Below are 12,635 nucleotides of genomic sequence, written 5' to 3'. Positions count from 1 at the left end.
AGTGACAGAAATCACCCAGAGCTGTTTGTGAAGAGGATCTGTATTTGTTCAATTATGGACTCTTCTGGGGAAAAAACAGGAAAATGCACCGAGGCAGTGAAAGAGGATTTAAAGGAAGGTGCAGCGGCTGCTTGCGCACAGAGCTCCCGAGGCTGTTGCCAGAAATGTGTCCCTCGGTTTATTCCGTCAGTTTACCGCAATGAGCTTGTGCAACTTTCCAAACTGGCGGGACCAGTGGTAAGACTGTGTGTAAATTTGAAGCTCATTTGAAGTTTGTCACACTCTCTGTCTGTTGTTACTGACAGGAAGAACGGATTTACTACAGAAGATGCACCATGTGTCAATAAACTGTAATTTGATTTAAACGTGGGATCTGGACCCTGGTTTAGTGTCTTATTAATAAATACATTAAATGTTATTTATGTTATTATGAAGTCCTGTTTCTGAATGGACCTCAAGCACTGTAGGACTGTACTGTGTATATCTGTTTAGTATTACAATCATTTAATTTTAAATTAAGTTACTATGTTTTTTATGCATTATTTGGATTACATATCAAATTCCTCCATGTTTTCTTTAAGCCCCCAAAACATACAGTTGCTTATGTTTTTACTATTTTTACTCTTTATCGTGCTGCTGTAACACAGAAATTTCCCTTGTGGGAAGTATCCATCTATTTTAGATATTTGCTATATGTTTAACATCCTTAAGTTACTAAATGTTTTAACCATATTCATTACTTATTTATTTTTCCTTTAAATGTATTTCTAAATACAACACAGAGTCAGGATCTCCTTTTCTGTACTTCAGGTCATTTCCCAGTTCATGATTTTCATGATCAGTTTTGTCAGCACGGTGTTCTGTGGTCACCTGGGGAAAACTGAACTTGCAGCTGTAGCATTATCAATTGCGGTGAGCAGACATTTCAGTGCCTTTGTTGTTGAACCGTAAATATGCATCATTTTTTACCCCAGTTTATGCATGTTGTGTTTCGTTTGCAGGTAGTTAACGTCACTGGTATTTCCATTGGCACCGGTTTGTCGTTAACTTGTGATACCCTCATATCTCAGGTAGGGTTCTCACCGGAGCTTTCACTTTATTTGTGTAACCAAGACAAACACAAGCAGCACAGCTGGGTTCCCAGGTTCTCCTGGAATGCCCTTTTAAACATCTCAACACTGAGCTTTTGTGTGGAGTTATTTTTCTATGATCAGTCATACCCTTGTTCTTTGGTGGGATTCTGTGTTTTCCAACTTTTCTCACCCGAGCGTCTGTCTACCTGTTTCACGCAGACGTATGGGAGCGGTAACTTGAAGCGTGTGGGTGTGATTCTCCAGAGGGGAGTTCTGATTCTGCTGCTGGCCTGTTTCCCTTGTTGGGCCATCCTCATCAACACTGAGCCCCTCCTACTTGCTGTCAAACAGAGTCCAGAGGTCGCCAGGTGAGCCGTTATTAACCAGCAATAACAGACGCGTGGATGTTGTGACACTGCTGAGCATGTGTTTGTCTCGCTCTTAAAGAAACACAAGTTATGCAAAATGCCAAGCACTGTTAGTTTGTGCAAAAAATACAGTGGTCCCTCGCTATACTGCGGTTCACCTTCCGCTGTTTCGCTGATTTTTTTTGTGCAATTTTGCATGTTTTTTTGTTTTTGTTTTTCTGTTTTTACAGTGCATTGTGTCCATGATCGGCTGTCCATTGTCAATCGATCTCCTCCGTGCCGTGTCTCCTGTACAGTACAGAATGCATTCAGCTTGTCAAATTTACATAAATCTTCGATCACTAGCAGTGTGACTCTGAAGTGCTGTACTGTATGTTTGTAAGTTTTCTCCCCAACAAAAACAACAATGTCGACGAAACGTTTTGCACCGTCAAAGGCACCTGCGGTAGCACCCAAGATACAGAGAAAGATGCTAACCATCTCACAAATGTTGGACTTCTGGACATGCTAAAGGAAGGTAGAAGTTACCGTATTTTTCGGACCATGAGGCACACTGGATTATAACGTGCATTAGGCAAAACAAAACAGTCAGATGAGTTAAACTTTACTCAACTCATTGTTCTTGCTTCCTCTACTTCCATACCATTGATTCATTAATGTTTAATTCTCTGGCAGCTGCTCTATTCCCATGTTCTGGACCTAAAAACAGGGTTTGATCTTTGGCTTCATTCTTTAATACTGGACTTATTTTTCTACGAAGGTTTGAACTTTGAGAGTCTTTAAACAGGAGAGAAAAGTGTGAAAATGTTCATGCCTGTCTGAGGAAAGTGTATAAAGTGTGTAGTGACGGTCAAAGGAGCTTGCAAAGGAAAGCGTCTGGACTTCTTTAAGTTACTTGAAGACGTTTCACCTCTCATCCGAGAAGCTTCTTCAGTTCTAAGGTCAAATGGTGGAGAGTCCCAGATATAAACCTAGTGGGAGTGACCCCCCACAGAGGGACAAAAGGACCCCCTGATGATCCTCTAATCGCCTGAGCCAAGGTGTGAAACTGGGTGTGGGTCCCAATCAGCCAGAGTTTCGGGTGAGTTCATTGTGAAACCTGGCCCCACCTTATCATGAGATCAGATGGCCCAGGATGTGAGTGGGCGTTAAGGCGTCTGGGAAGGATCTCAAAACTGGATTATAGATGGCAGAGAGTTGGTGTCGTAAACCCCCGCCTCTGTTCAAAGATGGTCGCTCACAGTGGACATAGATGGCTTCTTTCACTCCTCTTTCAAACCATCTGTCCTCTCCGTCCAAAATGTGAACATTGGCATCCTCGAAAGAGTGTCCTTTATCCTTAAGATGCAGATGGACTGCTGAGTCTTGTCCTGTGGAGGTGGCTCTTCTGTGTTGTGCCATGCGCTTGTGAAGTGGCTGTTTGGTCTCTCCAATGTAGAGGTCTGGGCATTCCTTGCTGCATTGTACAGCATACACCACATTGTTAAGTCTGTGTTTTGGCGTTTTGTCTTTTGGGTGTAGTGACGGGTTTTACAGCCTAAAAACAACATATTTTTAGAACGTAACTCGAGATAAACGGGGCGTCACTGTAATGCAGTAATCGAAAAGCACATTATACCAAACCTCATAGTTTGACCACCTGTAGCAGCAGAAACCAGCTGTTAACTCAGCGGTGGAAATGCATGGAAATGTGTGCTGGTTCTTACTGCACACATTTCTGACCTGTGAGAAATAATTCAGTAGATCCTTGTACAGGTTTACAACCCAACACTACTTAAACTACGTGCTGTGTTTGTTTGTTTGTCACATTGTTACTGTGCCTCGACTTTTGGATAAAGCTGCCAAAAACTTTTAAAAAGATAATTAACATCCTGAGACCTGAGATGCATTTTCAATTTGTCTAAACTATTTGGGATTAGTTGGACCCAATAAGTATAAAAAGGAAGCACCATCATTGGTGGGCTTATTTTACAGCATAACGCATTAAAGTCACCATTGTGTAACACAGCATGAAACACTAATGAGCAGAATGAAGTAAAAGAACAAGCAAAATGGTATGTAACCTTAATTTATGTGCAGTCAAATGTCACCATCATCAGTTTCACAGGCTTACTTTGTTTTTTTCATTTCCACATGAAGCCTCTCCCAGCTCTATGTGAAGATCTTCATGCCCGCTCTGCCGGTGAGTTTGACAGGATTTGATGCAGATTTGGAAGGTGTTCAATATTTAAACAAAAGGCAGGTTGATATCCAGAACTGAGGGTCTTAACAACAGATGCAGTGCTATTTAAGGTCCAGAGAGCATCGGTCACACCTCTGCACACGGGGTGGCTGTAGCTCAAGTGGTAGAGAAAGTCATCTACTAAGGGTTAGGGTTGGTAGTTTGACCCCTTAGCTGCTCCAGTCTGCATGCCTTCAGCAAAATAGTAACCCCAAGTTACTCTCCAATGAATCCATTGGAGTGTGAATGTTAGATAAAAAGCACTTAGGCGTGCTCACCTAACCCTAAATGTGATCTCCTCCCTTTTGTCCCCAGATCTATGGGCGTTGGTGCTTAAGAGGTTAAGGATCGGATGGGTGAATGAGACGTGTTGTAAAAAGCACTTTGAGTGCTCTGAGAGATTAGAAAAGCACTTTATAAGAATCAGTGCATTCACCATTTATCATGTTTGACTTGGTATTCGTTTCTAAGGAGATTTACATTGTTCAACAATACTGCTCAATCTCTAACTTTGATGCCCCCCTCTCATTTATTCTTGGTTGAACTTTGAGGCATAAACTATCAGACAAAGTGGATGAGGGTTAATAACTTGCAGTGGAGGTGTATCAATGTATAGAATCTGTGATAAATTTTATTTCTTTGATTTATTACTAATTATTTGACATGTTCATTGTTTTCATTGAAAAGTGTTAGCGTGCTGATTAACCTAAGTTCCGATCATGTGCTCAAATTTGTTCTTCACTTCTGTCAATGAGTCTCTTATCATTTAATGTTTGCTTTCTTCAGGCTGCTTTCATGTACCAGCTGCAGGGGAGGTATCTTCAAAATCAGGTGCAGTGCTTTTGAAGCATGCATATGGCCTACATTACTTTAATAACTGGTTGTGCTTTTAAAACATTAACATGAATATTATTTGTATTTTGTGCTTTGGTGTACAGGGAATTATATGGCCTCAAGTTATAACTGGAGCAATCGGAAATGTCTTTAATGCAATATTCAACTACGTCTTCATCCATCAGCTGGATTTGGGTGTTGCGTAAGTTTTCCTCCATCATTCCTGTGACATCATTGGTTGAATGTAACCTCAATTTAGTCAGTGAAAACTATATGTGTTTTAAATTCTTTATCTAAATTCATGATCCAGTGAATTTAGGTGAATTACCACAGGTTTTATGGTGTGTTGGTAAATTTGCAGACCCAAATGCAGGACACAAGGATCAAGTGTCCTGCATTTGATCGTTATGCACTTGAAAGACAAGAATACGTTGACCTTCAAAGTAAAACAGGAAACAGACTGGGCACAGAACTAAACCTAAGAACTAGACACAGAGGCACCAGAAAAAAACCCTCAAAACTAAAATACAAAAACAGAACTCAGAATACTAGAAGTCATATACAAAGATGAAGTCATAGAATAACACCAATAATACACAAAACACTGGGTCACCGATTCAGGACCATGACATCATGAGCTTGAGCACAGTAATATTTTTAGTGTCAAAGAGCAAGTGGTTGCAAGGCTCAAAAAGACAGAGAATACATGAACGCAAGCCTGAAAACCCCAGATGTTCAGAAATCATTAAACATACGAACACTGCTATGAGAATTATCGGAAACACCACTAAGAGGGATACATAAAGACCACTCAGAGAAAATATAGAATGCGCATAACTAACCAATTTTAATACAGCTAAACAGGACAACAGGAAAAACAAAAAGACGAATACAATAACAAGACTGAAGCAAACAACATCTGTTTCAAACATCTTCTATTAGAAGCAAGTATCACAGTTGTTACAGGTTAATAGGACTTATGCCCCCTTTTTCTCTAAACAAAACAAGACAAAACAAAAAAGTAATTAAATAAATAATAAATAAATAAACAGAAGAACAAAAAACAAAAAATCCACCAATCGATGATTTAGATGGCATCTAGAGTAGACTTCAAGTCCGTTGACGTGAACCCAACATGTCTTAGGAAAAGAAAAAAAGAAAAAAAAAACCCAAACCCACCCTTGACCCCAATCCCCTGTCTGCCAGAAAGTTACATTTTCCCAAGATATGCAAGTAAAGGATGCCAAATTAGTTCAAAATCTTTCACATTGCCATTCATGGTATATCTTATTTTTTCAAGGTGAAGTGTATTTGTTAGCTCTGCGAGTCACATCTTTAACACAGGAACCTCTTTGCCTTTCCAAAGCTGCAGGATCAGTTTCTTTGCAATCATCAGTGCATATGACGCAAGACTTTTTTGAGCATGTGTGTTTCTTTGGAGATCCCAAAGATAATTGCTGTTGGATTTGGATCAGTCTTGATTTTAAGAATATTAGACAGATAGGTGAAGATGTCACACCAAAAACAAAAGCCTTGGGCAAAGTGCAAAACTATGTAACAAATTTCCATAATATGTCATACATTTTTCACAGAAGGGAGAGCAGTCTGGATAAAATTTGTGAATTCTTTCCCTTGAGTAATGTAACCTGTGTACAATTTTATACTGAATTAGGCAATGACGGGAATTAATAAAAAGCGTATTTATGTTGCGTAAGACCTCCTGCCAAAAATCTTCCGATAGGGAGATCCCAGATTCCTTTTCCCACTCCTCTTTAATTGAACGAGTAGAAGGTGTACTCATCTCCTGTAGTGAGTTATAGAATAATGAGATTCTCTGTTTGGACCCCCGGCTATCACTAAGGCATCTATCCGAGGTATCAGACAACATGCTTTCAAACTGCGGCAGATGTGTGCGGATATAATTTCGTAGTTGAAGATATCTTAAAAAATGGCTGCAAGTAGTCCAAATCTATCTTTTAATTGTTGAAATGACATGAAGGTATCGTTTGATTACACGTCTTTTAATTTATGAATTCCCAGTTCATGCCACACGTTGAAAGCTCTGTCTGCACATGATGGAAGGAAAGAAGGGTTAGATGTAACAGGCATACACGTTGATAGTGGTTTTAGTTTAAAGTGCTTAATTTGAAGCAAACAACATATATCTAATAAGAAATCAATACCAGGCTTCGGAAGACTATAAAACCCATAAGCACAAGGAAATACAAAGCGGCACTATTGAAAAAAATATATAACAAAATGTAGAACATGAATATAAATTGTTTCTCAAAAACCTAAAAGGAATAATGAACTGACAGCAAATTCGAAACCCATCCATCCATCCTCTTTCACTTGTCTTTTTACAGGGCTACAGGGGGCTGAAGCCTATCTTAGGGTGCTTGAATTGTCACCTGTAAATATGGAGCTTTAATTGTTCATTTTTTTCCCTTCTTTTAATCTCTAATGTTTTTATCTTCTAGTGGATCAGCAGCAGCCAGTGCCATCTCCCAGTATTTGTTGGCATCAGTCTTATTCATTTACATGTACTTGAGAGGTCTGCATAAGGCCACATGGGCAGGTCAGTCATTTTACTTCTACGGGGATCCTGAACTTGCTGAAATGTTTTGATTTTGCTGTGTCGTTCGCCTTATTTCCAATTCTGTCCAATAATTTCATCATGTTGCATCATTTAGCTTTTGGCCTTTCATACCTGAAGTTTTCCATTATAAATACTCAAGAGTTTAATGTTTGACAAAAATAGTCATACTCTATAACTGTGGAGTGCAGTGTGGAGGAGAGGTTATTCTTTAACACTGCGGTTCCAATAAACTTCAAGACATCTCTGTAATAGTTAAAATGTGTGGGATTTAAATATTGTTTAATAGTAATGTCTGATTTATGCAAATTCCTCATTAGTAATTGTTGATCCGAGGCCCATAATTAAATCATAATTTAAACCAATAGTTTGAAAGATGACATATAGAGTCACTCTGACCCACACAGGTTGGTCCCTCGACTGTCTCCAGGAGTGGGGACCCTTTGCCCAGCTGGCTGTCCCCAGCATGCTCATGCTCTGTCTGGAGTGGTGGGTGGTTGAAGTGGGAGGATTCCTGGCTGGTGTGATCAGTGAGGCCGAGTTGGGAGCTCACTCGATATCCTACGAATTGACTGTTATTGCATACATGGTAACTCCAGTGAACCTTTTGACTTTTGCTTATATGTTGACCTGGCATTACATTTTGGAATTACACATGGATTTTCCCATAGATTCCATTAGGGTTTGCTAGTGCTGCCAGCGTACGGGTTGGGAATGCACTTGGTGCAGGAAACATCGAGCAGGCCAAGCTGTCGTGCAAAGTCCCCATCATCTGTGCATGTAAGAACCAACACACTAAGTATTATTTTCTGTGTTAAATGAACAGAAAAAAGTAAAAATACTGCTAACTGAGCAGTAGCAGGATTAGTTTTATTTCATGCTGAGCTTCATGACATAAGAATATGAAGTAGAATACATTTCATAAAATATAAATGAACTATTCATCCATCCAGCCACCTTCCAACAGCGTAGCCAATTAATGGTAGATTAATGGTGGACTCTCGGTGCCAAGTCCATCACAGGGCCAACTCAGAGATAGACAACCATTCATATTCATGTATACAGTGACATTAGAGCCATTAACTAACCTAACATGCATTTCTTTGGTCTGGGAGGAAGCTCGAGTACCTCCACAACCCATACAGGGTCCATGGCTGTTCCGTCAACATAAGGGGTCACCACAGGGGGTAGCTTTGCATGATTGATCTGGCAGTTTTATGCCGGATACCCATCCTGACACAGTCCCAGAGGGGATTTGTCTCCAGTTGAAATTGAACCAGTGACCTTTTGCCTATTATGGACCAGTTTGTTTACCCGACCCTGGGCAAAATAGTATGTAGTTGATATGCATTAGAACACATGTTGAATAAGCTGCAATAAATTTGTGGACTATGTATACTTCATGTAATTTTGAGCCTGCAGTTAAACTTGAACCCTTTAAATCCCAGCGTATCGTATTTGATACATGCCTTTTTGTGATCATCAGCGTGACTCCCCCCACCCCACCCCACCCCCAAATGATTTAAATTGCATGACACATTTTAATGACTAAATTGCCAAAATATCGCTCATGTAGCGAATGTGATTCAAGTTAAACCTCATATATGCTGATTAAAATTTGATATATATTTTGTCTAAAGGTTCAACAAACAGTCCATTATCAAAAAATGAAAGATTTCTGGCAGTTATATCATGGTTTAGGTTCTAAAGTGTTAACATAAATTCAACTTGTGCCTTGTTTTTGAACTTGTTTTTGTTGTTAAACGTGAATGCTGTACAATCGTTCCACTTTGGAAAAAGAAGAATAATGAAATTACAGTACATTTTTCACCACAACTGTATATAAACTGTAAAGTTGGTCACCTTTTGTGTTCCTTGTTTTTCTGTTTTTCCTGTGATTTTAATATTTAAATGGTTTTTCTCATTGCAGTCATAATTGCATGCTTTGTTAGTATTATTTTTGGCATCTCCAAGGATGTCATCGGATACATTTTCACATCAGAGCCGTAAGTATCTTTGACCTTTAACCTTGATTCCAGGAAGAGTTCCTCTCTTATTTATTGCTTCTTTAATTACATGTATTATTCAAGATAATCATTTATACCTTTGTCCCAGAAACATGTTGCCCTTGCTATCTAGTTTCAGTTAACTAAAACAAGCCTATGTGAGTGCTATAATCAAATAAATTCATTGTTCATGTGTCCCATTGTATTAAAGGTCTTGTTTTCATTAAGTTTCATATGTTCTTGATGTTTGACAATATTTGTGAATGTACAGACAGATGTACTGAAGCTGAAACTGCACATTTTTTTAGCGATATTTTGCAGAGGGTTTCTGACCTCATGTTGATATTTAGTTTCTTGCATCTTGGTGATGCAATTGCGGTAAGAAATGATTTTACAGCAGTGATCGACATTTCAGGCTAATACTGTCAAATATAAAATGTGATTCAGAGAAATCTGTGTTTGTGTTTACAGGCTGTGGCTGGAGGAGTTGTCAGAGGTGTAGGAAAACAGTCGGTTGGTGCTCTGTGTAACCTGGTCGGGTTCTACATTTTTGGCTTACCCACTGGTGTGTCTCTGATGTTTGCAGCCAAAATGGGGGTTGTAGGTGAGGACTGAGTGAGGGTGGCATTCCAAGCTCCTTTGTTTTCCTTCATAGCATTGGATTGATATCACGTATTCAAGACAAGAGAAAATAAGATATGTCGTACTTTATTTATCCCTAATTTTATATAATAACAATTAATTTTATTATATTCATTAAATAAAACCAGACATTTTGGTAGTTTTTTAGTCGAGTATGTTATAATAATGCCAGGGAGGAAAGACATCAGCAGTGACTTTGTGGAAGCATTTGTTGCTGTCCATGAAGGTTTGACAGAAGAAAGTCTCTTCTGTCCAAAAGGAACATTGCAGCATGGATTAGGTTTGCAATATTGCATCTGATGGAACAATGTTCTTTGGACAGACAAGAATAAAGAGGAGATGTTGGGCCATGCAAACTTCAATGCACACCACAATCACCATCCCAAGCAAAGCACCTCGCTTCTGCGTTTTCTGCTTAGTTTTTGCTAAAGACGTATCATAATATGCCATATGCTGCTATTCATCTAAAGTTGTATTTAAATAATGTTAGAACCTGATGAGGATCAGGCGATACTGGCTGTTAACAGTTGTAACTAAACATATTAATAGACTGGACATAAACTTAACAGAAACCAGACCCTAAAATGACCCCAACTGGGCATTTCATGGGTCCAAATAAATGAAACAGGTGCAGCCTGAAGACAATGTGAGGAACAGAAAAATAAAAAATGTATGTGCATCGTAAAAGTAGAATGATTTTCACTAGGATGTCTTAGGCTTGTGTGAATTTAGAAGGGACACATGCACACACCACAGAAGGTTCAAGCCTGTTTATTCCAGCTGAATAACCAGTGTATGTTGTGTCTTTCAGGTTACAGGTGGATTGTGACAAATGCGTGCTGCGGTCAGAAATTAAATGTACTTCCTGCTTGTCAGAAAAACTATTAAAACTCTTCTTCTTCTGTTTTTTCTGCTGTAGGATTTTGGGCAGGCCTTACGGTTTGCGTGTTCGTGCAGTCGATCTTTTTCATCACATTTTTGTGCAAACTCAATTGGAAGAAGGCTGCTGAAGAGGTGCGCACCTGCATCTATTGACAGTTTATCACACTTTCATTCATCAAAGCATGTCATTAACTGTTATGTCTGATCAGGCTGTAGTGCGAGCGGGAGTCCGCGTCAAAGAAGAAAAAAACACGATCAAGATGGAAAATAGAGGTGAGTGGGCAAACTGGCTGGAACATCCCGTTATTACAGTGTCTTATTCATGCTTCTCTTTCCAAACCCTAGACTCTAATCACATCCAGACGCCAATCAGTACTATTGCATCCAGTGGTGAGAGCGCCGAGGTGGACCACGTATACATGGAGGTGCAAATACCAGAAGAGAGTCAAACCACCAACACCACTACAGTGGGAGATGTTCTGTCAGTGTCACAGCTGGTGTTACGGCGCGGCCTGGCGATACTCATCATGATCCTCATCCTCGCTGCTGGAGTCATTACCAACACCGTCCTCACCCCGCTGCTCAAATGATGTAATGGGTTAAATGTATTGTTGTGTATATACATACACGCTTAGCATATTTAGTGTGCACACAAAAAATACCACTTTTTATTTTATTTGCCTTAATCAACATATCACAAAAAGATATCAGAAATACCAAAAGAAAATTAAAGAATTTAATTTAATTTAGCTATCTCTTCTGTCTAATTGTGTTTCTTTTACAGAAACTATGTATTAAATAGCATATTTATTTATAGCTAATAGCTAATAATAGTTGTATTTCTGATTTCATATAAGGGTTTTTTTTGTGTTTATTAATGTTTGCTAATTATATGTTTTAAATAAAGATTAGATTCACATTCAGATACATATCAGCCCATGCAATAAATGACATCTTCTCAGACAGTTTCATCAAACAACCAGTACTGTTAATTATCAATGTCCATAATAGCAAATCTAGCACAGTTCGACTCTGAAGTCAGATTTTTTACCCATCTAATCTTGGTGGCTGTTTCTGTGCCTCCCTCTGCTAACCCCACATGTGACATTATCCACTCTGTCATAGCCAATTCAATTCAAATTCTTTATTGTCCCACAGGGTGAAATTAGTTTAGCAGCAGGCAAAATAAAAGTAAACAAAACAATAATATAAAATAATAATGACAATAATAGTAATAGAAAGTCACAGGACGGTCATTTGCCACTAAGGAGATGGGATGCAGTAGGGATAAAAGAAACCTGGAGTCTTGTCTTCCTCAAAGGTACTCTAAAACGGCGCCCAGAAGGCAACAACTCAAACTCACTGTGAAGTGGATGGTTCAAACAATTAACAATAGAATGAGCCTTCCTAAGCACATTTTTGTTGTAAATGGCCAAAAGTCCATCTTGCCAGCGCCCTGAAATTTTGCTAGTAGTTTTTACCAGAAGTCCAAACTTATTCTTATTCTTCACCGTCAGGTTACCAAACCAGGCAGTGAAAAGACATCATTCAATATAACTACAAAACAAAGACAACATCTCAGATGAGACATTAAAGGATCTCATTTTCCTTAAAAAGAACAGTCTTTGTTGAACTTTTTTAGTAGTGGCATCAGATTGAAATGCAGCTGGATGCCTCTCTTGTGTCCTGGATAGAGTACCGGGCTGTGGTTGACTCCTTTGTCAATGCGGTGCGAGCACAATCATCTTGATTGTGGACTTTAGGATGACCAGGAAACCTGCGTCCCCTGCTTCAATCCATTGCCACATACCTAGTTTCAGGGACTAAGATGCACGGAGAAGAATGGAGAATTTGCAATTTGAGAAATGAGACCCAATAAAAACTAAATGTGGAAGACGATAACAAATCACAGCACAGTGTGGTGCATGACCTTAAAACCAAAGAAAACCAAAACATTTAGCATGTTTTGGTTTTCTTGTTAGCTCACAAAATTTGTGGCATTGTTCCTCCTGA

General features: G+C 39.1%; 1 protein-coding gene across 1 annotated transcript; it reads left to right on the top strand.

The window, feature by feature from the left end:
- The first annotated feature begins 11 nt into the window (after positions 1-11).
- Positions 12-11,360, top strand: LOC102196929 (multidrug and toxin extrusion protein 1-like). Its single transcript, XM_005737372.2, has 16 exons — positions 12-237; positions 811-912; positions 1,002-1,070; positions 1,293-1,441; positions 3,581-3,623; positions 4,449-4,493; positions 4,601-4,698; positions 6,977-7,074; positions 7,500-7,681; positions 7,764-7,872; positions 9,023-9,098; positions 9,407-9,476; positions 9,570-9,702; positions 10,660-10,754; positions 10,832-10,895; positions 10,968-11,360. Exons 1-16 carry the CDS (start codon positions 55-57, stop codon positions 11,210-11,212), a joined length of 1,761 nt encoding a protein of 586 aa, XP_005737429.1. The 5' UTR covers positions 12-54; the 3' UTR covers positions 11,213-11,360.
- Positions 11,361-12,635: the final 1,275 nt, after the last annotated feature.

Source organism: Pundamilia nyererei, unplaced genomic scaffold (genome assembly GCF_000239375.1).
Source record: "Pundamilia nyererei isolate P.nyererei 1_Seehausen unplaced genomic scaffold, PunNye1.0 scaffold00075, whole genome shotgun sequence".
In the NCBI taxonomy this organism is placed as follows: Eukaryota; Metazoa; Chordata; class Actinopteri; order Cichliformes; family Cichlidae; genus Pundamilia; species Pundamilia nyererei.
This window is presented reverse-complemented; position numbering and strand designations above follow the sequence as displayed.